General features: G+C 39.8%; 7 protein-coding genes across 8 annotated transcripts; 5 read left to right on the top strand and 2 right to left on the bottom strand.

Annotated features, from left to right (window-relative positions):
- The first annotated feature begins 256 nt into the window (after positions 1-256).
- LOC18024288 lies at positions 257-2,020 on the top strand. Its single transcript, XM_006407641.2, has 4 exons — positions 257-681; positions 1,054-1,232; positions 1,314-1,677; positions 1,773-2,020. Exons 1-4 carry the CDS (start codon positions 295-297, stop codon positions 1,854-1,856), a joined length of 1,014 nt encoding a protein of 337 aa, XP_006407704.1. The 5' UTR covers positions 257-294; the 3' UTR covers positions 1,857-2,020.
- A 239-nt stretch (positions 2,021-2,259) lies between these two features.
- On the top strand, positions 2,260-4,041 carry LOC18024289 (60S acidic ribosomal protein P0-2). The gene is made up of 5 exons (XM_006407643.2): positions 2,260-2,627; positions 2,726-2,794; positions 3,015-3,113; positions 3,209-3,601; positions 3,696-4,041. The coding sequence occupies exons 1-5, from the start codon at positions 2,373-2,375 to the stop codon at positions 3,846-3,848; spliced, it is 969 nt and encodes a 322-aa protein (XP_006407706.1). The 5' UTR covers positions 2,260-2,372; the 3' UTR covers positions 3,849-4,041.
- A 666-nt stretch (positions 4,042-4,707) lies between these two features.
- LOC18024290 (putative L-type lectin-domain containing receptor kinase V.1) lies at positions 4,708-5,893 on the top strand. The gene is given in 2 exon segments (XM_006407644.2): positions 4,708-5,597; positions 5,599-5,893. Coding segments are annotated over 2 exon segments (939 nt in total). The 5' UTR covers positions 4,708-4,817; the 3' UTR covers positions 5,758-5,893.
- Positions 5,894-5,950: 57 nt separating this feature from the next.
- LOC18024291 (mediator of RNA polymerase II transcription subunit 27) lies at positions 5,951-8,150 on the bottom strand. The gene is made up of 7 exons (XM_006407645.2): positions 7,749-8,150; positions 7,481-7,646; positions 6,859-7,309; positions 6,707-6,766; positions 6,558-6,632; positions 6,417-6,460; positions 5,951-6,328 (listed from the first exon to the last, which is right to left on the bottom strand). The coding sequence occupies exons 1-7, from the start codon at positions 8,026-8,028 to the stop codon at positions 6,169-6,171; spliced, it is 1,236 nt and encodes a 411-aa protein (XP_006407708.1). The 5' UTR covers positions 8,029-8,150; the 3' UTR covers positions 5,951-6,168.
- A 360-nt stretch (positions 8,151-8,510) lies between these two features.
- On the top strand, positions 8,511-14,522 carry LOC18024292 (mRNA-capping enzyme). 2 transcript variants are annotated; one of them, XM_006407646.2, is made up of 17 exons: positions 8,511-8,740; positions 9,077-9,245; positions 9,364-9,490; positions 9,654-9,805; positions 9,937-10,020; positions 10,113-10,175; positions 10,277-10,408; positions 10,494-10,703; positions 11,097-11,219; positions 11,719-11,768; positions 11,896-12,058; positions 12,149-12,286; positions 12,817-12,924; positions 13,034-13,132; positions 13,275-13,449; positions 13,561-13,691; positions 13,988-14,522. In XM_006407646.2, the coding sequence occupies exons 2-17, from the start codon at positions 9,117-9,119 to the stop codon at positions 14,111-14,113; spliced, it is 2,010 nt and encodes a 669-aa protein (XP_006407709.1). In that variant the 5' UTR covers positions 8,511-8,740; positions 9,077-9,116; the 3' UTR covers positions 14,114-14,522. The 2 variants fall into 2 exon arrangements, with proteins under 2 accessions (XP_006407709.1, XP_024015070.1); XM_024159302.1 differs by having other exon boundaries at positions 10,623-10,703.
- Positions 14,523-14,854: 332 nt separating this feature from the next.
- On the top strand, positions 14,855-19,957 carry LOC18024293 (protein DEFECTIVE IN EXINE FORMATION 1). Its single transcript, XM_006407647.2, has 13 exons — positions 14,855-15,204; positions 15,397-15,507; positions 15,650-15,732; positions 15,857-15,974; positions 16,061-16,224; positions 16,607-17,265; positions 17,347-17,417; positions 17,576-17,832; positions 18,086-18,267; positions 18,498-18,781; positions 18,874-18,991; positions 19,111-19,293; positions 19,386-19,957. Exons 1-13 carry the CDS (start codon positions 15,077-15,079, stop codon positions 19,701-19,703), a joined length of 2,676 nt encoding a protein of 891 aa, XP_006407710.1. The 5' UTR covers positions 14,855-15,076; the 3' UTR covers positions 19,704-19,957.
- Positions 19,906-20,511, bottom strand: LOC18024294. Its single transcript, XM_006407648.2, has one exon. It carries the CDS (start codon positions 20,417-20,419, stop codon positions 20,081-20,083), a length of 339 nt encoding a protein of 112 aa, XP_006407711.1. The 5' UTR covers positions 20,420-20,511; the 3' UTR covers positions 19,906-20,080.
- Positions 20,512-20,664: the final 153 nt, after the last annotated feature.

The following is a 20,664-nucleotide window of genomic DNA, read 5'->3' on the forward strand; positions in this document are numbered from 1 at the left end:
AGTTATACAAACAAAAGAAAAAAGAAAAGAAAATTTGTTTTCACAGGAGAAGAGAGGATACAAAGTCTGCATTTTTCTAAACGAATTATGTTTTGGAAGAGAGCTTTATTTTATAACTTTTCCCCTCATTCCCTGCTTAAAAATTTTCTAATGAATACTTCGGTCGGTACTTTTACTCCGGTTTAGACTCATACCGGTAATGGAATTTACCGGTTCCCGCTAAAATTGTCTTCAGAACATTATCCTAAAAAAACCCAGAGCGCTGAGAATTTCGTCGACCGAATTTTCCGGAAAATGATAAAGCTGCAAGGGGGACTTCTTCAATGGAGTCGAAGCAGCTTCATTCCGTCGATTAACACGGCAATTAATAAAACCCATCTCTCTATCTCCGCCTGTGTCGTCGAGCGTAACCACCAGTTGACGGCGAGGGAGAGACGGCAGCTCCGGAACGAGCGGCGGGAGAGCAAATCGGGGTATAGTTGGCGAGAAGAAGTCGAGGAACGTCTGATTAAGAAACCGAAGAAACGGTATGCGTCGTGGACGGAGGAGCTGAATCTGGACACTTTGGCTGAGTCGGGTCCGCAATGGTGGGTGGTTAGGGTTTCGAGACTTCGGGGTCAGGAGACTGCTCAAGTCTTAGCTCGAGCTCTTGCTCGTCAATTCCCTGAGATGGAATTCAAGGTAATTTCATTTTCTTATGTGATCAATGCGTGGAAATTTCACAAAAAGAGGAGATTTTTTTTTTTTTTTTAAAAAGGTATCTGAAAGAATTGTTGAGAAAAATCTTAACAATTGCTGATTGGTATGTGTAAAGGTTGTTTGAAAATCTTAACTTTCTTGAACTTGAGTTCATGGTGTTTTTTTTTTCTGGATTTGGTTTATTGTGTGATCCTGAGTTTGGATGTTTGACAATGAGGCATCTGAGAAAGCTGTTGAGCAAATCTTTTAGATTGTCCGAGAAATTATGAACAATGAATTCAATAAACATAGAATACGTTGAGAAAGTTTATTACTTGATGTTAAAACAAGTGGATTTCGAATTTTATGTTTCAGGTATATGCTCCAGCTGTTCAGGTGAAGAGAAAGCTAAAGAACGGTACTTTATCGGTTAAACCGAAACCCGTGTTCCCTGGCTGCATTTTCATCAGATGTATATTGAACAAAGAGATCCATGACTCCATAAGAGAATGTGATGGAGTCGGAGGTTTCATAGGTTCAAAAGTTGGAAACACGTGAGTATTATCACTCTCACTCTCACTCTCTCTCTGTGTCCGTAATAGTATGTGAGTTGATTTGTATCTACATTTTTGCAGCAAGAGACAGATTAATAAACCGAGACCGGTAGACGACAGTGATTTGGAAGCCATTTTCAAACAAGCAAAAGAAGAACAAGAGAAAGCGGACAGTGAGTTCGAGGAGGCACAACGAGCTGAAGAAGAAGCGAGTTTAGCCTCGCAGAAACTTCTGGCATCTAATTCAGATGTTCTTGAGACTGTAGAATCTCTCTCAGAAACTAAACCGAAAAGATCCCCTAGAAAAGCTACTCTTGCTGCTGAAACAAAGGATCCAAAGGGGAAGAAGAAGAAGCTTGCTGCTGGTTCTACAGTTCGAGTTCTCTCAGGGACGTTTGCCGAATTTGTTGGCAACCTAAAGAAATTGAACCGTAAAACCGCAAAGGTAATAACTAAATTTAAGCTCCTTGTGTGGATTAAATAAGCTGATTAATTTGCACAAATGTGTATGTTTAGATGCCTATTTTTGTATGGTTGCAGGCAACGGTGGGGTTTACTTTGTTTGGGAAGGAGACTCTAGTAGAAATTGACATCAACGAACTTGTTCCTGAGACTCAGTCTTGAAATTGTTCACAAAATGTGATTTTTTTGTTTGGAAAAAAAAAATGCATCACTGCTCCATATGTTCTCTTAGATCTGCCATGCGGACACAATGACGTCGTTTTGAATCTTCCTAAGAACAATAAGTTCAAAAAAAATGTTGGGAAGATGCAAAGGAAACTTATGAACGACAGACCATAAAGATTAAACGTCTTGCTGTTTTAACTCTTAAAATCAGAACGCATGGTGTTTTTCAATTGGTGTAGTACTTTCCACACTTTCAAGCAATTTGGTAAAATGCTGAATTTGGGCCAAATTTCGGGAAAAAGCCCAATATTATTGTAGTAAACAAGAGCCGTCAGATTTGTATTAAGCAAACAAAAATGAACAGTTAGATTCAGATCGCTAAAAACCCTAGATTCATTTATCCACAGGCCATTTCGTCAAGTATAAAAGGAGTAAAACGAAAACCCTAGTCTCCTTTATCTCCGTCGAACTCTTTCTGAACAGAGAAATCCGAGTCTAATCCTTTGAGCAACAATGGTGAAGGCAACAAAGGCTGAGAAGAAGATCGCATATGACGCGAAGCTATGTCAGCTCGTCGACGAGTACACCCAGATCCTGGTCGTCGCCGCCGACAACGTCGGATCGACTCAGCTACAGAGCATCAGGAAGGGTCTTCGTGGAGACTCAGTGGTGCTCATGGGAAAGAACACTATGATGAAGCGTTCGGTTAGGATTCACGCTGAGAACACCGGAAACACTGGAATCATGAATCTCCTTCCCCTTCTTCAGGTCGATTTCCGTCTCTCGAAAATGTTAAGATTTTCTCGGCGTTTTTTCGTGTGTAGAGTTTAGATTGTAATTGCGATGGTCCTGTGTTTGTTTTTTAGGGAAATGTTGGTTTGATCTTCACCAAGGGTGATCTCAAGGAAGTGAGCGAGGAAGTTGCCAAGTACAAGGTTGGTTAATTGATCTTGTCCTTTTTTGATAAATCTGGTTAGCAAATGTTTGATTATAGCTCTTGCTGACTTTTCTATTTGTATTAGTTTAGTTGCATATTTAGTTACAATGATTAGTGTCTTCTGCTTCAACGTGTGCATGGATTGTGTTAATATCTGATGTTTTCTCAATGTGATTGTATTGAATGGAAGTCTCATATATGTCTGACAATATGAACAGGTTGGTGCTCCTGCTCGTGTGGGTTTGGTTGCCCCAATTGATGTCGTTGTCCAACCTGGTAACACTGGTCTCGACCCATCCCAGACATCTTTCTTCCAGGTTTGCTTACTCATGCTCTGTAATGCTTAACTTGTTATCATTTGATTTACGTAATCTGAAGTTTTTGAAACATGAATGTGTTTTGTGACTTTCAGGTGCTTAACATCCCAACTAAGATTAACAAGGGTACAGTCGAAATCATCACACCTGTAGAGCTCATCAAGCAAGGTGACAAGGTCGGTTCTTCTGAGGCTGCCCTTCTAGCCAAGCTCGGCATCAGGCCATTCTCATACGGTCTTGTTGTCCAGTCGGTTTATGACAATGGCTCAGTCTTCAGCCCAGAGGTTCTTAATCTTACAGAAGATGACCTTGTTGAGAAATTTGCTGCTGGTATCTCCATGGTCACTTCCTTGGCTCTAGCCGTCTCTTACCCAACCATTGCTGCTGCGCCGCATATGTTCATCAATGCTTACAAGAATGCGCTAGCTATCTCTGTTGCCACTGAGTATACGTTCCCCCAAGCAGAGAAGGTCAAGGAGTTCTTGAAGGTTAGTCATTGAATTGTTTAAGTTTTTGAAGGTTGGAGTACTGTATTGCTCTTGCTAATGTTAACTAACTCACGGGTCATAATTCTTAATGCAGGATCCTAGCAAGTTTGCTGTTGCTGTAGCGGCTGTGTCTGCGGATGCAAGTGGTGGTGCTGGAGCTGGAGCTGCCAAGGTAGAGGAGAAGAAGCAAGAGGTTGAAGAATCAGATGAAGAAGACTATGGTGGTTTTGGTTTGTTCGATGAATAGATTATATCTATCAAGGTTACCTTTTTGTCGATGCTATAAGTGTTGCTTCGTTTGTAGTATGATGATCTCAATTTTCTTGATTTTGACCTATTCAGATTTATGCTATTGTCTTTTTAGTTTGGTAATGTTTCGTTTTTTGAGTTGTTTTGATAATTTCCTTAGTCTTCACTCTATCTATTTTCTTTGCTCGGTATGTTTGATTGCCTTGCAGGGTTGCGCAACATTGTTGCTCAAAGCAAAAATTCCCTAGTTAGACTTTGTTCTATGACGGATACATTGCTAGAGTTAGAGTTAGTGTTATATAACGTCTATAAAACAGAGTTAACTTGATTTTGAGTCCTTTTGTAGAATTTATTTTAGAGTTTAGTTGTCACTTTACAAAAATGTATCAGACTGGATAAAAACTTCATACTATCAAAGGCCATCCGAGTTTTATATCATAAAAGGTGCTACGTTATCTAGCAAAACTATACAGTTATATGATCTTTGATTTCTCTAAATTGAATCATCAGTTGACACTCTAAACAGTCGTTACATGTTCGCCATAATCTGAGAAGCGTTACCATAAATGATGAAAGAAATCGTATGAAACAAATCTTAAGTAAATTCTTTTTTCCTTTGTTGTTGACATCTCTCTAATGGCTTGCGTGTAGATATTTCGGAGAAAAAGTGGGGGTAGACTAAGAGGGCTAAACAAGAGGAAATGGATTGATATTGAATACATATCAGAAATGGCACTGAAATGAACAATCTTAGTCAGCAACAACTATGAGTTAGGAGGAATAAAGGTATATGCAGAAGATTTGTATTTAATCTTTCGTCTGGTTTCTTCACATAAAGCCACACAAAAACCAGAAAACAAGTGACTTAAATATTTCTACAAGAGAGAGGAGTTTGTCCCTGTGACCATTAAAATCAGAGAGACCCAGGTTTCGTTTAGTTATAGAATCCGAATTAGTACATATATATATGGCGATGTTCAAACCTATGAGTTATGACAAGGATGTTACACTTTTTGGAGATTCGAAGCTGGTCAATGGAGGTTCTTCGATTCAGCTGACCAACTCGGTGAGTGGAAGCGAGGGACGAGTCGTTTACATGGAAACCATTAAGCTATTCCAAGGTAAAGAGAAGGACTCGTTATCTTTCTCGACTGCCTTCTCGTTTTCGATGCGCAATGAGATTGATTGTGTCTTGGCATTTGTAATGGTTCCAAGTAGTTTTGATCTTAGTCTGTTTGGTAAGAAAGATACCAGTTCCTCTGCTTTAGGATTTCTGTTACAATATGCAAAGAACGAGACAGTTGTTGCTTTCGAGTTTGATATATCCGATAGAGGAAACTGTGCAAGAATCTTAATAGGTAGACCTGAATCTTCTGAAATTAGAAACCTTTCGTTTGAGGGTGATTTGATGATGAACAATGGAGGGGCGTTGAGCTGTATGATTGATTATGAGGCAAGTTCTAAGAGAGTGATGGTTCGATTCAGGAAATCTGGTTCAGTAAAGATGTTCGATCCATTCTTCTCTTTTTCGGTTGACTTGGTGGAGCTATGGAAAGATGGTGAATTCATGGTGGGTTTAAGCTCTACAAACGGGAACTCTTCCAATGCACATTTTCTCCATACATGGAAATTTCAGATGAGGGATCCTCCTCCGATGTGGATGCATTCGGAGCCACGTCAACCGAATAAAGCTTTGAAGGACGATGAGGAAGATGGTCCAGGGGGAAGTGAATGTATATAGAGACTAGAGACGTTGTGCATTGGCTTCGGGTAAAGTATGTGAAGGAGCCTTAGGGGATATGTTGGCTTTGTATCTCTGGACAATATGCAGTGTGAGGCCGTCAATAATGTTGCTGTTGAAGAAGGCAAGAAGTACTGAGAAGTTGTTTTGGTTTGGTTTGAATTAAGAAGGTTTGTATTGTGTTTGTAGTGTGAATGTAGTCTTCTTCCGCTTTCTTCTGTATCTTTCGTTAGTGTTAGTTTCGTCAGTTGCAGGTTTCACATGTAAAATCCCTATGAATAAGAAGCCGTACGCCTATTGATCTTGTGAAATTAACTCAGTTGTTGGTGTTTCTAGAAACAATACAACATTCACATATATGATATAACATCAGTTTCCATTAGCTTATTTGTCGCTTAAATGTCAAGGAGGAAAGCGGATGTTTTGTGAAATCACATCTAACCTTAACATGGGACACAAGCCAGAGGTGCCAAGGAGTTAAGCAGATATTATAGATCCATACAAATGTTCTTAAAAAGTTAATTCTTTGACCTTTTAAGTGATCCATACGAAATGTTTTTTTTCTCTAGCCTAATCACTAGGAATCATCTGGAGAGCAACCGGCATGGTAAGCTTCACAAGCGTCGAGGTTGGCTTCCCCAGTTTTGACCACATGAGGTAACTCCTGGTAAGGCCGGTGTAGAGGAGGTAGGATTAAAGCAGATTTTTGATCCATTGCTAATAGCCTTCCACATTTACTGCATAACAAGACAGGTGAATAGTTTAGTCCATGGAAAACACGAGTTCTAGAACATCGCAGAAGAATTACACAGACTGGCTTACTACCTGCATGGTTTGCTAAATAGTGATTCAAAACTGCATATCCATAGCTGCATTAGAGAAAGGTGTTGATTAACTTCCATGGATCCAAAAGAAAGAAATCTTTCATGTTATACAGAGATCGTTGGTCCTTGTAAAATGCCTTACCAGAAGAGAGTAGAGAGGAGTTCCACCTCCGGTACCAAAGCCGAGGAAATATTGCAAGGCCGTTGCAGCATGTTCCTGCAAGAAAATCTATTTAATGCAACTTCTCCCAATATATATATAAATGTAGCACCAATTGCAGTCTCTGTTACCGTGATGTGTTTGTAAACATGATAAACGGAGAAGCCTCTCGCATGCAAGTAGCTACCTCCCTGTAAGTAAGGGAAGGGATGAAGCAAAAAGATGAGTACTCAAAACCAACTTCATTTGAAAATCAAGCCAATGCAGGGAGTTTGGAAGTTACCTCATCTGGAGAGAAGAATGCAACTGCATCCGGATCAACAGAACCAGGTGGATTCAACGAGACTATAGCTCTGAATACAGATGGTACTGATAATTCAATGACAGCAACCTTATCAGCAACTTCAGCCTGTAGCCCTGATCTCAGCTTACTAGAACTCTGGAAGAAAGGTTTCGATGCTTCTGTTGGATCATCACTACCTGACACAGGTAACGAATTAGCTCTTTTCAGCCAGCTCAACCGTCCATAAGTAGACACCTTCACATTCGGGACCAGATTCTCTAAACTCGATTGTATATCTGGCAAAGTTTTGTTATCAACCGGTTGCTCTCTTCCATGTTCAAATGGCGAATGGGAGGCATGATGTTTTTTAGAACTTGGTTCCATCTTTGAACCATCGTCAATGTGAGGAAAGAATCGTCTTTTCTGATCCGTGAAGGCCTTGAGAGCTAACCTAGAGAGTCATATCGACGGAAAACATCATTCACAACAGAAGAGCAAATGGAGAATGCAATAGATGATGGAAAATAGAAACCACAATTAACCGGGAGGAGCTAACATCCATATGGTCTCGGACCCAAAACCCTAATTATGCTCAAACTCATTAGGAACAATGTCATAATACCTGGTTCTATCTACAGCAGACGCACCAGCTTGGCCAGCAAGCTGTCTTTTCCAAGCATAGGCAACGACTGCACCATCTGGACAGACCAGTGGCATGTGAAGACCCCATGAGTTACTTCTTGACCGGAGAGATTCAGTGAGAACTCCAGATTCTTCTAGCTTCTTCCCTGATCCAATAAACATGATGGCTCGTTCAAATCCCTAATCTAGAGAAAGCATAATCGATACTAATTAATGAAATATATCTCGTTTCGAATGTAAGCAAGCACCGATTAATCGGAGATCCTGAAGGTGTTGACGCATGGAGGCGTCTTCTCTGAGGAAGAGCTGAAGGGGCATGTCGGTGTGGCGAGGGTGCGAAGCGACGAACATGGCTTCGAGGATACGGTCGGCGCCGAGGCGGATATCGGCGATAACTCTAGCCGCTTGGTTAAGTCGATCCATGGCCTGAGCCACCTGCTTCGGCGGCGCGTCCAATTCCGATTCCGACTGATTGTTCGCCGCCTCGGCCGAGTTCTGGAGAAGTTGGGATTGATGTAAAGGCTGCATAAGCAGTGATTCAAGGATCAATCTCTCTCTCTCTCTCTCTCGATTTCAACTTGAATTCACTGAACTGTGATCTCCAACTTCAATTTGATTCCCCGGACTGAGATTTATACGTTCGAATCCACGTTTGCGATTTTACGAGGTGGAAACGCCAGACGCTATTTTATTGTACTTTTAGCGTTCCAAACGTTTTGTGTGTAAATTGATCTGCTCAGCAAAGCAATTGTTCATTTTACATGTTGATAAAAATGATATAATATGCAGAAGCCTGTGCTAAAGTAGCCTGGTATACTCTTGGTTTTACAATTACATTAAAAATTTTGATTTTTTTTTGGGTCCAAAACATTACATTTGGTTAGATTAATATTCTTATTATCAAGGGATTATTTGTATTTCTCATTTTCTGGTTACCCATAAATTGTTGCCTCGACTGACCAGTATATATTGAAGACTTCGTCGGATTCTCTTTCTCTCTCTCTCCTTTCTCAACTACTATCGTCTCTCTATCTCTCTCTCCCTCTCGCTAGGGTTTCGATTTCAATTTTTTTTTCCTCTGAACCCGCGATTGAACTGAACCTTCACCGTCTTTCGCCATCTCCGTTTGATTTCCTCGGCATCGACGAAGCTTCTTGTTTCAAAGAACCTTGGATTTTGCTTCCGATTCGCCGGAAGCTTTATGCTCTGTAGGTGATTCCTCGGATGTTGGATGCTCTTGGTGAGTTTTGACACTTGTTTGTGAGACGCCTGATTTTCTGTCGGGATGTTATCTATACGGGGACGAATTTGAAATGTCCGGCCGAGATTTCGTTGATTCGTCGCTTCTAGGGTTATTTTCTCCTATTTGGTAGCTAAGAACGGAGAAGGAAACCAAGATTATTATGTTAATCTCTTGCTCTGCTTTCGATCTTCGTTGCTTCAATTTTGACAAGGGATTTTTGTTTCTCGCTATAGAGAGAATGGGGAAGGGATTTTGAGTTTGCATTACGTTCCTTCTGGTCTGTGTTGCCTTTATCCCGCGGCTGCTAATATTTTGCTTTTCTCATGCCTTCAGACATGACTTAGGTAGTTTAATGCTGTTCATTTGCTCTTGAATGGTTGCTACGATGGATCTAAATGCTTCACCTCAACCCGAAGAAGATGACGAACCCTATGTGAGACATCTAGAAGATTATTCGTCACGTGATGTTCGGATAGAGTCTGCTGTTGATATAGCAAGACGGGTACTATTAATTTCTACACTGTCCTATACAGTTAACTAAAAAGTCATAGCTTATGCGGCATCTCCACATAAATACTTATTTGTCCTGACCCTGAGGATGGATTTCGATTCTGTTGCAGGAACGTGAAGAGAGAAGGAAACGAATGAGATATGACAAGCCAACGCATAACTCTCAGCCAGTTTTCCGTGATCAGTATTATCAGAATCGAAATACCAAAGCTTATGATAGATACAAGATCCCTCAAGGTGATATTCCTTCACCAAATTAATTCCTATCATTTTTTTTTGTTTATTTACTCCCAAGTGTATAAACGGCTTCTGAAAATTTTTGGCTAGTATTTGTCTTTTCTTCCGTTTAGGGCAATGCTTTAAATGTGATGAATCTTTGACAGTCTGTCCAATATTACAGGTTGGCTAGATTGCCCTGCTTCTGGGAATGAGATAGGATTCATCGTTCCTTCAAAAGTCCCTCTGAATGAATCTTACAATAGTCATGTACCTCCTGGAAGTAGATACTCTTTTAAACAAGTGATCCATAACCAGAGGATAGCTGGGAGAAAGGTAATTTGTGGAATCGGTTTGCCTTACTTTGTTAAAAATACGTGTATGCATCATGGTCTATTCAACACTAGTATGTCCATGATCTAAGTGCTTTTTTTTTTTTTTTTGCGTAATGTCATTGTCTTTTTCAGCTTGGTCTAGTTATTGATTTGACAAATACAACTCGTTACTATTCTACAACAGACTTAAAGAAAGAAGGCATTAAGCATGTTAAGGTAAATGGAATACATACTTGTCTATCTATACACCCATATCATCCGTGACTGCTGTAAGAGATTGCTTTATCTTTAATTTTCTTTGCTTGTAGATTGCATGCAAGGGTCGTGATGCAGTGCCAGATAATGTTTCTGTAAACGCGTTTGTCAATGAGGTATATGCTTTGTGTAGTAAAAATCCATGAATCATACATGTTTTCCTGACGTTGTATTTTATTTTCTCTTGATGTTCTTATAAGAGAATTTTTGTCTTCAGGTGAATCAGTTCGTCCTAAATCTAAAACACTCAAAGAAGTACATTCTCGTCCACTGTACACATGGGCATAACCGGACAGGGTTTATGATCGTCCATTATCTTATGCGATCTGGGCCGATGAATGTCACACAGGTGAGTTTTCATTTCTCGTTTTATCTGTGCGCTTTATATACCTCTAAGAGTAAAGATTTTTTTATCATACAATGGTTTTTGTCAGGCATTGAAAATCTTTTCCGATGCCCGCCCCCCGGGGATATATAAACCAGACTATATTGATGCGTTATACTCGTTTTATCATGAAATAAAACCTGAGAATGTTGTTTGCCCATCAACTCCGGAATGGAAGAGGTCAACTGAGCTTGATTTAAATGGTGAAGCTTTACCAGATGATGATGATGATGATGGCGGTCCGGCTGGTTCTGTGCAAGTAAGCTCGGTGCTAACCAGTGATGTTTTGCTCGTTTTCTTAAGCTTCATACATGCCTTTTTCCTTGTTAGTTAGGGGAAACCATCTGAAGAACAGATTATTGCTGAATTCAGCTTCAGAATCATTGTTCTATGCCATTTTATCATTTCTTAGTGATCTTTGAAAACATTGGTAGTACCTACAGAAAAAGCCCTCTGACATGGGTTTAGGTAGGTTTTCAGAAGCTTCGATCACACGTGAATTAATTTTATCACGAATTTCGTTACTGGTGCATGTTGATGGGTGGAGTTGAGTTTATTCAAGGCTTACAAAGTTCATTTAGTGGTCATCTGGTTTCCATGCTTTTCTGGTAGTTAGTTTCTCATGGTTTCTTTTACTTCCGTATTGTTTCAGGAGGAAACCCATCAGGTGGAAGTCAAGTTGTCAAATGATGACATTTTGGGTGATGAAATACCCCCTGACCAGGAGGAAGGTTACCGGCAATTCTTTTATAGGATGCTATCGCTGAATATTGGGGTAGGAAATTTGAAATTTTGTTATGATTACACATAATATGATGTAGTTAAATCTATGAGTATCTCACACTTGAGGTTGCTGTCGCTGAATATTGGGGTAGGAAATTTCAATTCGCTTAAATGCCTTTTCATCTCGTGATTGATGTGTCTTATTCTGCTGTCACATTGACGCTACTTGAGAACATTGCAAAAGTCGGATGTGGTCATTTATAAGTAGAAATTGAAATTAGAACATCATCTTGATCATCTTGGTACATTAAAACATTTAGTGCTGAAGATGAAAGAATGTTTTCCTTGGCTTTTAGGTACTTTTCCCAGTGACTTTGGTTTCATTATGAATCCTTCAACATAGCTTATGATTTAGATTCTGCTACTTCTTTTCTTTTGGTTTGGTTAATATGCTTTTCCTCAAGTGGCTAGGTCAATCTCCTTATATCTCCATTTTTCGTCATTGGCCCATTGTGACATGTGCTTCCCGAATTTATTTTTCTCTAATCTAGGGACGAGGTTGCTCGCAATTTCCTGGTTCACACCCTGTCTCCTTAAACAGGTATTAATATCTGCGTTACTTCTTGTAGTGCATGCAAAGAGGATTGAAGTAATGCACCCCCTGAGTTTCGGATTCGTTTAGTGCATACTGTAGTCTTATTATTTTCATTTACTTGTGCTAAAAACAGGGATAATTTGCAACTCTTGAGACAGCGATACTATTATGCAACGTGGAAGGCTGATGGAACGCGATATATGATGCTGCTAACCATAGATGGATGTTATATAGTAGATAGGAGCTTTAGATTTCGAAGGGTACAGATGCGATTTCCCTTCAGGCATCCAACTGAAGTGAGTAGTTTTCTATCTTTGTTGAATGGGATGTATCAAACTATCAATATCTACACAGAGCTTTCTTACTTATTTACTTTTGGTTGCCAGGGAATATCTGATAAAGTGCACCATTACACTTTGCTTGATGGAGAAATGATTATCGATACCTTGCCAGATAAACAAAGGCAGGAGAGGAGATACCTAATCTATGATATGGTAGCAATCAACGGCCAATCAGTTGTAGAGGTTGGAACTTTGATTATTTATTTTCTTTCTGTGATCGATAATGGTTGGATTGGTTCCCTATGTTTGAAATTGGCTCATTTGGATCTCAAGCTCTTTAGCTCAAGATCTGAGAATGTATCGAGGCACATCGTAAAATGCTGTATCTGCGATAACCCTCATAATACACATTAGAGAAATTACGCATTATCTATGCCGGGTCTACTGTTGTGATTAGAGCGTTTGTTGTTTTTCATCTCTGATATGTCTCGTGATGCAATAAAGCCTTTGAGAATTATGAACATATATGATCCCTATAGTCATCTAGAGCAAGCATCTCATGCCGGTGGTGCGTATTCCATGCAAAGATTTGTACATCATTTGTCGCAGTTGTTCAGTATTATTTGTTGCAGACATTTAGTGTTGAGATAATATGTTTATCAACATACACACCTGTCAGTAGTGTAGAGATCCACTAGTTACTTGGCTTGCTGTATCATGTGTCATTTGCTTAAGATTTTAATGAAATGTTGCACGATTCATAAATGGACCAGCGGCCTTTCTATGAAAGATGGAAGATGCTCGAGAAGGAGGTAATAGAACCCCGTAATCATGAGAAGGTCAGAAGTCATATCTACAGATATGACCTTGAGCCTTTTAGGGTACGTACCAAGAGTTAACATTTTTTTTCTCATGCCATATTCCATTCTTACAATTCCTTTATCATTGTATAACTGCTCATGGAGCTGGTACAATTGTTTTCTCGACTAGGTACGGAGAAAGGATTTCTGGTTGCTTTCTGCGGTTGAGAAGGTTTTGAAGGGTTTCATACCATCACTTTCTCATGAAGCCGACGGCCTAATCTTTCAGGTAACCATGGGACCGGAAAAGGGGTCTCTGATGTTAGACTTTAGGTCCAAAGCCATATTTCTATACAAATGTAGAGATAGTGAAGTCTAGTTTTAGTACAGCTTCTTAATAAGTATCAGAAAATCTGCTTTTCTGTTAACAGGGCTGGGATGACCCTTATGTGGCCCGTACCCATGAAGGTCTGTTGAAGTGGAAGTATCCAGAAATGAACTCGGTTGACTTTCTATACGAGCAGGATGAGAGTGGCCGTGGAATGCTCTCCTTGTTTGAAAGAGGAAAGAAGAAACATATGGATGGAAATACTGTTGTTTTTAGAGGTGTGTATGGTGATATCTCCGTTTATATAAATAGTTAGTAGTAAACACCGTCAATCATAAGTTATCATTATGTCGAAGAACTACTAACTGCTAATGCTGAAACTGCAACAGATGATTCAGACCCTGCCGAGTACTCCGGGAAGATTGTAGAGTGTTCTTGGGATCAGGATGAGAAAGTCTGGGTTAGCATGCGGTTCAGGGTGGATAAATCAACGCCAAATGATATCAACACTTATAGAAAGGTAAGTACTTCATATCTTACCTCCCTTTATATGCTTGATTGTATTCCCCAGTGGTTGCATTATTGTTTGACGATCATACTTTCCTAAACGGAACAAATCTTTATGTCTTTTGTGTTTTCATCATATTTCCTTTCTGTGTAAGCGGTTTCTTCTACTGAAATGATCCTTCAGCTACCTTGTTTACCAATAAACATATACCATGACCCAAAGAAGAGCCTAGGCTTTCTTGGCTATATGTCAAATGTTACATGATGTGATGGGGTTTAGTCTAAACCACATTATGAATGTAAAAATAGGTGATGAGAAGCATAAAAGACAACATCACAGAGGAAGTGTTGCTGCAAGAGATAAGGGAGATCATCCGTTTGCCTATGTATGCGGACCGTATTCAAATGGATAGCAAAGCTGCGCGCCGAAGATGAAACAACAAACATCTGTTTTGTTTCTCTCAATACATACAAGAAGTTAAATCAACATCTGTCTGTGGATGGCCGGTTTTGCTTATTTGCTTCCCTTCTTTGCGAATCCCTGGTGCTTCTATTCTAACATTGTACGTAAGAAGATGGAAGGAACTCTGCTTATCTCTCATATGTGTAAGAATCCCGGTTTCGAGGAGCTTTGCTTTAGGGTTTTATTATGAATCCAATTCCGTTTGGCATATGTGATGATGGTTTTAGCTTGGAAAAAAAGGTGTGTCTACTCTTCTATGTGATTCATATATGTTTAGGTTGAGAAGGTGTTGTAATAGTACAAGTAATAGTACTTAGGAGGGATAATGTTGTATAATCGTTAGTATTAGTATCATATTATTATTGGTTCTTATTTACTTCAGAAGCAAAAAGTATGGTAGCCAACTTTGTCATAGATAAAGTATTATGATTCCGATTCTTTTCAACTCATATGATATCAACTATTCCATTTGAATCGTTAAAAAAATCTTTAAACACATAAACAGTATATAATAAAATAGAGAACTCATGTCGTTTATACAACATACCACACGATGACAAGACAACCCATTCGGAGTGAAGAAAATGGGTGATGTTTCTTACATTTGTAATTAAACAGCCTGTTGTTTCGTGGGCCGAAACTGTTCAACAAATTCACCTATCACATAGATCAAAACGGCAAGCAGTTACTCGTTCCTTCGTCATTCGATTTGACCGGCTGCGATCTACTCGAGCTTCCCACTTTTCCCGTTCACAGTATCAGCTTTGTCTCATTCTCCTTCTCGATCTCTCCTTCTACTCCCACCTCAATTCCCAAAACCCCAAAAATTGAGGGGGTTTTGCAAAATCTCACCCACATAATTGCTTTCAGTTCTTCGAACCTGGATCGGTTTGTTGTGCCAAAGGAATTGTCTAAAATTTGCAGAGTGTGATCATATGAAATCCCGTGCGCGACGGTGTCTGCTGATTTGTTTGCTCTGTCTTACCTTATCGAATCTCTCCTATGGGGAAAACAAGTTCAGAGAGCGTAAAGCCACCGATGACGACCTGGGCTACCCCGAAATGTAAGTATTCGATCTCTATTGAGTTGTGGGTAGACGATGCAACGCGTCAATTTGATAGACTTGTGCGTATTTATGTTAGGGATATTGTTTTTCTTCTTCTTAACTCGTAGCTTTGATATGTTTCCTTGCTCTTTAAGACTTTCTGGTTGGTTTCTCCGATTTAAATGTTTTCTGGGCCATTTCGTTGTGCAGTGATGAAGATGCTTTATTGAATACTCAGTGCCCGAGAAAATTGGAGCTGCGATGGCAGACTGAAGTCACTTCTAGCGTTTATGCTACACCCTTGATTGCTGATATTAACAGGTAGGATATTTTCCTACCAGTTTTATCTTGATTATTATTTGCTAAAATCTTATTCACAATCAGATATTTGTATTCTAAAATTTGGGGTTTTTCATGAGTGTTGGCTCAATATTTTTTGCTTAAACCTGGATTTGGGTTACAGTGATGGAAAGCTTGACATTGTTGTTCCATCTTTTGTTCACTACCTCGATGTTCTTGAAGGGGCTGATGGAGACAAGATGCCAGGTACAGGATATCTTATCTTCTTACCTTTCCCATGCGGAGTTTTTGTCTTGGCCTTGTCATCTAGTGATGTAAAATATGTAGGACTTTGGTATTTTTACTGATGTGTTCACTTCTGAAATGCTAGGGTGGCCTGCTTTTCATCAGTCAAACGTGCATGCTAGTCCTCTTCTATTTGATATCGACAAAGATGGTGTTAGGGAAATTGCTCTGGCGACCTACAATGGCGAAGTGCTCTTTTTCAGGTAATTGTTTCTCTCCGATGATATATATATTTTGTTATAGTGATCCTTGGAGTTTTATGGTTTTGCATACGATACTTTCTTTTCAGGGTATCAGGCTTTTTGATGTCAGATAAGCTAGAAGTGCCACGTAGAAAAGTGCACAAGAACTGGCATGTAGGACTGAATCCTGACCCTGTTGACCGTTCACATCCTGATGTCCATGATGAACAGCTTGTGCAGGAAGCTACGGAAATGAAGTCATCGAACACTCGTAAGTTTCTTTGTCATATTAAATTCTACACCAGTTTTCTAGGTTGCTGCTTAAGTTTTGCCCACATTCCACAGTATCTGCTTGGTTAATTTTGTGTTCTTCTTGTTTTAGAGGACACAGAACTAGTAAGATTGGTTGTATGGTTTATTTAATTGAAAGTGTAAAGCTATGTTTATGCATGGACCAGCTGCCTCAGCTAATCTGAAGAATTTTTGTATTCTTTGTCTTTACATTTATCTTATGGATTTTGCATCATCTGATGGGATTCCATCTTCACTTATCAGTATCTCCTGTATTTCGACGGTAGAGGAAGTACATGTAAAGCAGAGTCGTTTTAAGTCTTGATGAAATTAACTTTGTGACTCACTTCTCCTCTTTATAGAAACGAGTGCAACTACCACAACACCAAATGTTACAGTCTCGATGTCCAAAGAATTTCATGGTGAGGCTTCAAATGTGTCATCTCAAGAGGATCAAAAGAAACCCGAGAATAACCAAACAGAAGCTGGCGTAAAGCCTACTTCAGAGCTACATAATTCCTCCATGGATGTTAGAGCAAATACGTCGGCAGCAAATGATACTACTGCTGGCTCAACAAAAAATTTCAATGAAAATGTAACCACCAATGGGGTGGATCAAAGCAAGATTAGTGAAGTTAAGAATGAAACTGTGATTAAATTAAATACTAGTACGGATAATTCCTCAGAAACTTTGGGGACATCTGGAAACAGTAGTACGACAGAGACAGGAACCAGTAGTGGGAGGCGGCTTCTGGAAGATGATGGATCGAAAGAGTCTGACAATAAAGACAACAGTGAGGGTGTTCACATGGCCACAGTTGAAAACGATGGTGCATTAGAAGCTGATGCAGATTCATCGTTTGACTTGTTGCGTGATAATGATGAGTTAGGTGATGAATACAGTTATGATTATGACGATTATGTTAATGAGTCCATGTGGGGTGATGAGGAATGGGTTGAGGGGCAGCACGAGAACTCAGAGGATTATGTGAATATTGATGCCCATATACTTTGCACTCCTGTGAGTTTCATCTATGTCAAAACCCATTGTCTTGGATTAGTTGCTTCCATGAGAGATCTTATAGTGTCACTTTTTTATCAGGTAATTGCTGACATAGACAAAGATGGAGTACAGGAGATGGTTCTTGCTGTATCCTATTTCTTCGACCCCGAGTAAGTCTGCGTTTCATCTCTTTACCGGTGAAGGTGTTTCCATAATCTGTCAATGCAAAAGCATCACTAGTAATGATTTTCTGAAAGGTCTTAGATATTAGCGTTTCCAGTTTATTTACTTTGCTGAATATAACTGACCCTGATAGCGAAATATTCAGGTACTATGACAATCCAGAACATCTGAAAGAGCTTGGTGGTATTGACATCAAAAAATATATTGCTAGTTCGGTTGTGGTTTTCAATCTTGAGACTAAACAAGTTAAGTGGGTCAAAGAGCTAGATTTGAGTACGGATACAGCCAACTTCCGTGCATATATTTATTCTTCCCCAACGGTTGTCGATTTGGATGGCGATGGTTACTTGGATATTCTTGTCGGAACTTCCTTTGGCTTATTCTACGCCATGGACCATCGTGGTAAGACTTCTTGTAACTTCCTACTGTTTGTCTAATTTACGTAGAATATTCCACAATTCCATTTCTCTGCAGACAGAAATTTCACTTTTAATAGATTTCTATCCATAATGAGTCTTTCGCTTCAAATATGTTCTCACAAGTAAGAACGTATTAGGACTAGTCACTACAGATTTTGTTGCACTGGGTAATCATGACAGTTTCGTTTGCAAGACTCGGCGTTGATTTGGATTCTAAGAGTGTTGTATTTTTGCAGGAAACATCAGGGAAAAATTCCCACTTGAAATGGCTGAAATTCAAGGGGCAGTGGTTGCAGCTGATATAAATGATGATGGAAAGATTGAACTTGTAACAACTGATTCCCACGGAAATGTAGCAGCATGGACCACCCAAGGAGTGGAAATTTGGGAAGCTCATCTAAAGAGTCTTGTTCCCCAGGTGAACACTTACCTCCGTTTATTCTCATCTCGTGTGGAACAGTCTTATGAATGAACTTGTTGTAGGAGAATCAATGCGATTCTATCACAGTGCATATAAACTTTCATGGGTTTCGCGTTATGTTACGTTTAAGTTTTAAGTCCCTGCGTGGGACCAAACGTCCTTTAACTTGAAACCTGTCTCTGATCATCACTTCACACTCAGTGACTGATACCAATCTTCTCTTTCAGGGCCCTTCAATAGGCGATGTTGATGGTGATGGACATACTGATGTTGTGGTTCCTACAACATCAGGAAACATTTATGTTCTTAGTGGCAAGGATGGTTCGATTGTCCGTCCTTACCCGTATAGAACTCATGGAAGAGTTATGAACCAAGTTCTTCTTGTTGATCTGAACAAGCGAGGTGAGAAAAAGAAGGGACTCACCATTGTCACCACATCCTTTGACGGTTACCTATACCTCATAGACGGACCCACCTCGTGCACTGACGTTGTTGATATTGGTGAAACTTCGTAAGTCACTTGCTTCTTCGCGTTACATCTAATACCTTTAGTAGCTTCGCTTTTTCAGTGGATTTTGATCGCCAAGATGTTTCCTGTTACAGGTACAGCATGGTCTTGGCTGATAATGTTGACGGTGGAGATGATCTTGATCTCATTGTCTCAACTATGAATGGAAACGTCTTTTGCTTCTCAACGCCTTCTCCTCACCATCCCCTCAAGGCAAGATCAACCCCGAATTCTGTTTTGAGGGGGAATTCCTCAACATCTTCGTGTTTCTTTTTTTTTTTTTTTTAATGTGTGAGATTACTAATTTCGCACTTGGTTCTCGAATTCATCAGGCTTGGAGATCGACTGATCAAGGGAGGAACAATAAGGCAAACCGTTATGAACGTGAAGGCGTTTTTGTCACGCATTCAACCAGAGGTTTCCGCGATGAGGAAGGCAAAAACTTCTGGGCTGAGATCGAGATCGTTGATAAATACAGATATCCATCTGGTTCACAAGCACCCTACAACGTTACAGTAAGTTCCTCAAACCTCAATTGATGATTGGCAATGGGTTTCTTGCTTTTGATCCCTTGAATGGTAAAGTAGAGCGGTTTTCAAATGTACAGACGACGCTGTTGGTACCAGGAAATTACCAGGGAGATAGGAGGATAAAGCAGAGCCAGATCTTTGACCGACCGGGGAAATACCGAATAAAACTACCAACCGTTGGAGTGAGAACAACAGGCACCGTAATGGTGGAGATGGTGGACAAGAATGGACTCCATTTCTCAGACGAATTCTCTTTAACGTTCCATATGTATTATTACAAGCTTCTGAAATGGCTTCTTGTCCTCCCGATGCTCGGGATGTTTGGCCTGCTCGTGATACTACGGCCTCAAGAAGCCGTGCCCCTCCCATCCTTTTCCCGCAACACAGATTTATGATGTTAGGTTCTGTCCGTACGCCGGAGCTCCTTAATTAGCTCGTCTAAAGGATCCAGGGACAAGTTCGTACTAGAATTTTGGTGTTTCTGTATCCTTTTTAAAAAATATCCTGTAATTCGACTTTTAGATCATTTTGTTTTCTGGGTTAGAAATCTTTAGATCATCTTTCTTTGAGTTTATAAAGTTTATGCATGCATTACTGAAGTCTTCAGAGTCCATTTTGAACTAACAAGTTGCAAGATTTTAGGATGTTTCTATAATTGTTTTTATTACATAACTAATGATACTGATGAGAAGATGCCATAATGTGATTAAGATCTGAGTTAAATACAAACATTATGAATAACAGTTGTATAGACAAGCAATTTTTTTATTTATCAGGAGAGCTGCGACAATGGTCTCTTACCAAGCCTCTTCATCTCTCTCTCCATGCTTCCTGTGAGCATCAGACTAAACATCTTGAGATCGCAGAGAAACGACCAAACCGGGTGCCCAAAGCTCGCCGGGATATTGCCTTCCACGAAGAAGTGGCTGTACCACGCGAACCCGTATCCAAACAGAGGCACCAGAGCCACGAACCACCGGCTGATCAGAATCGAACACAATAAAGCCACGATGCTCGCGATTATACCCATGAAGTGCCATCGTCTCGTTGATGGATTCGAGTGTTGCATCACGTAAAATGGCCAGAACTCCTCAAAGCTTCTGAAATTCATCTTTCTCCAAGAAAACCCCTAATTTGATTAACCGAGATATTTAGAAGACGAAACGTACCTGGCGAATCTTGGAACAATACATTAAATATCAACATTATTTGCAAATTAATTCTAGAACATGGGATGATGAAATAAATTAAAACCATATTTGTGGGCTTTTAAAGGCCCACATTATAGCGGGCCTTATTTCACAACCATCTAAAATTGGGCTTGAGCTCTGAGTAATATTTTCCTTTTTTAATAAT

Source organism: Eutrema salsugineum, unplaced genomic scaffold, assembly GCF_000478725.1.
Source record: "Eutrema salsugineum unplaced genomic scaffold, Eutsalg1_0 scaffold_13, whole genome shotgun sequence".
Classification (NCBI taxonomy): domain Eukaryota; kingdom Viridiplantae; phylum Streptophyta; class Magnoliopsida; order Brassicales; family Brassicaceae; genus Eutrema; species Eutrema salsugineum.

Excerpts from the sequence above, each read along its gene's own strand:
- LOC18024288 (XM_006407641.2), top strand. The coding sequence starts at position 295 with ATGATAAAGCTGCAAGGGGGACTTCTTCAATGGAGTCGAAGCAGCTTC. Across the intron at positions 682-1,053 it reads TCCCTGAGATGGAATTCAAG|GTATATGCTCCAGCTGTTCA; the intron begins GTAATTTCATTT and ends TTTATGTTTCAG. Across the intron at positions 1,678-1,772 it reads TGAACCGTAAAACCGCAAAG|GCAACGGTGGGGTTTACTTT; the intron begins GTAATAACTAAA and ends GTATGGTTGCAG.
- LOC18024289 (XM_006407643.2), top strand. The coding sequence starts at position 2,373 with ATGGTGAAGGCAACAAAGGCTGAGAAGAAGATCGCATATGACGCGAAG. Across the intron at positions 3,114-3,208 it reads CCCAGACATCTTTCTTCCAG|GTGCTTAACATCCCAACTAA; the intron begins GTTTGCTTACTC and ends TGTGACTTTCAG. Across the intron at positions 3,602-3,695 it reads AGGTCAAGGAGTTCTTGAAG|GATCCTAGCAAGTTTGCTGT; the intron begins GTTAGTCATTGA and ends TTCTTAATGCAG.
- LOC18024291 (XM_006407645.2), bottom strand. The coding sequence starts at position 8,028 with ATGCAGCCTTTACATCAATCCCAACTTCTCCAGAACTCGGCCGAGGCG. Across the intron at positions 7,310-7,480 it reads TCTGCTGTAGATAGAACCAG|GTTAGCTCTCAAGGCCTTCA; the intron begins GTATTATGACAT and ends ATGACTCTCTAG. Across the intron at positions 6,767-6,858 it reads CATTCTTCTCTCCAGATGAG|GGAGGTAGCTACTTGCATGC; the intron begins GTAACTTCCAAA and ends CCTTACTTACAG.
- LOC18024292 (XM_006407646.2), top strand. The coding sequence starts at position 9,117 with ATGGTTGCTACGATGGATCTAAATGCTTCACCTCAACCCGAAGAAGAT. Across the intron at positions 10,409-10,493 it reads GGCCGATGAATGTCACACAG|GCATTGAAAATCTTTTCCGA; the intron begins GTGAGTTTTCAT and ends GGTTTTTGTCAG. Across the intron at positions 13,133-13,274 it reads CCGACGGCCTAATCTTTCAG|GGCTGGGATGACCCTTATGT; the intron begins GTAACCATGGGA and ends TTCTGTTAACAG.
- LOC18024293 (XM_006407647.2), top strand. The coding sequence starts at position 15,077 with ATGAAATCCCGTGCGCGACGGTGTCTGCTGATTTGTTTGCTCTGTCTT. Across the intron at positions 15,975-16,060 it reads GGCGAAGTGCTCTTTTTCAG|GGTATCAGGCTTTTTGATGT; the intron begins GTAATTGTTTCT and ends CTTTCTTTTCAG. Across the intron at positions 17,266-17,346 it reads CCCATATACTTTGCACTCCT|GTAATTGCTGACATAGACAA; the intron begins GTGAGTTTCATC and ends CTTTTTTATCAG.
- LOC18024294 (XM_006407648.2), bottom strand. The coding sequence starts at position 20,419 with ATGAATTTCAGAAGCTTTGAGGAGTTCTGGCCATTTTACGTGATGCAA.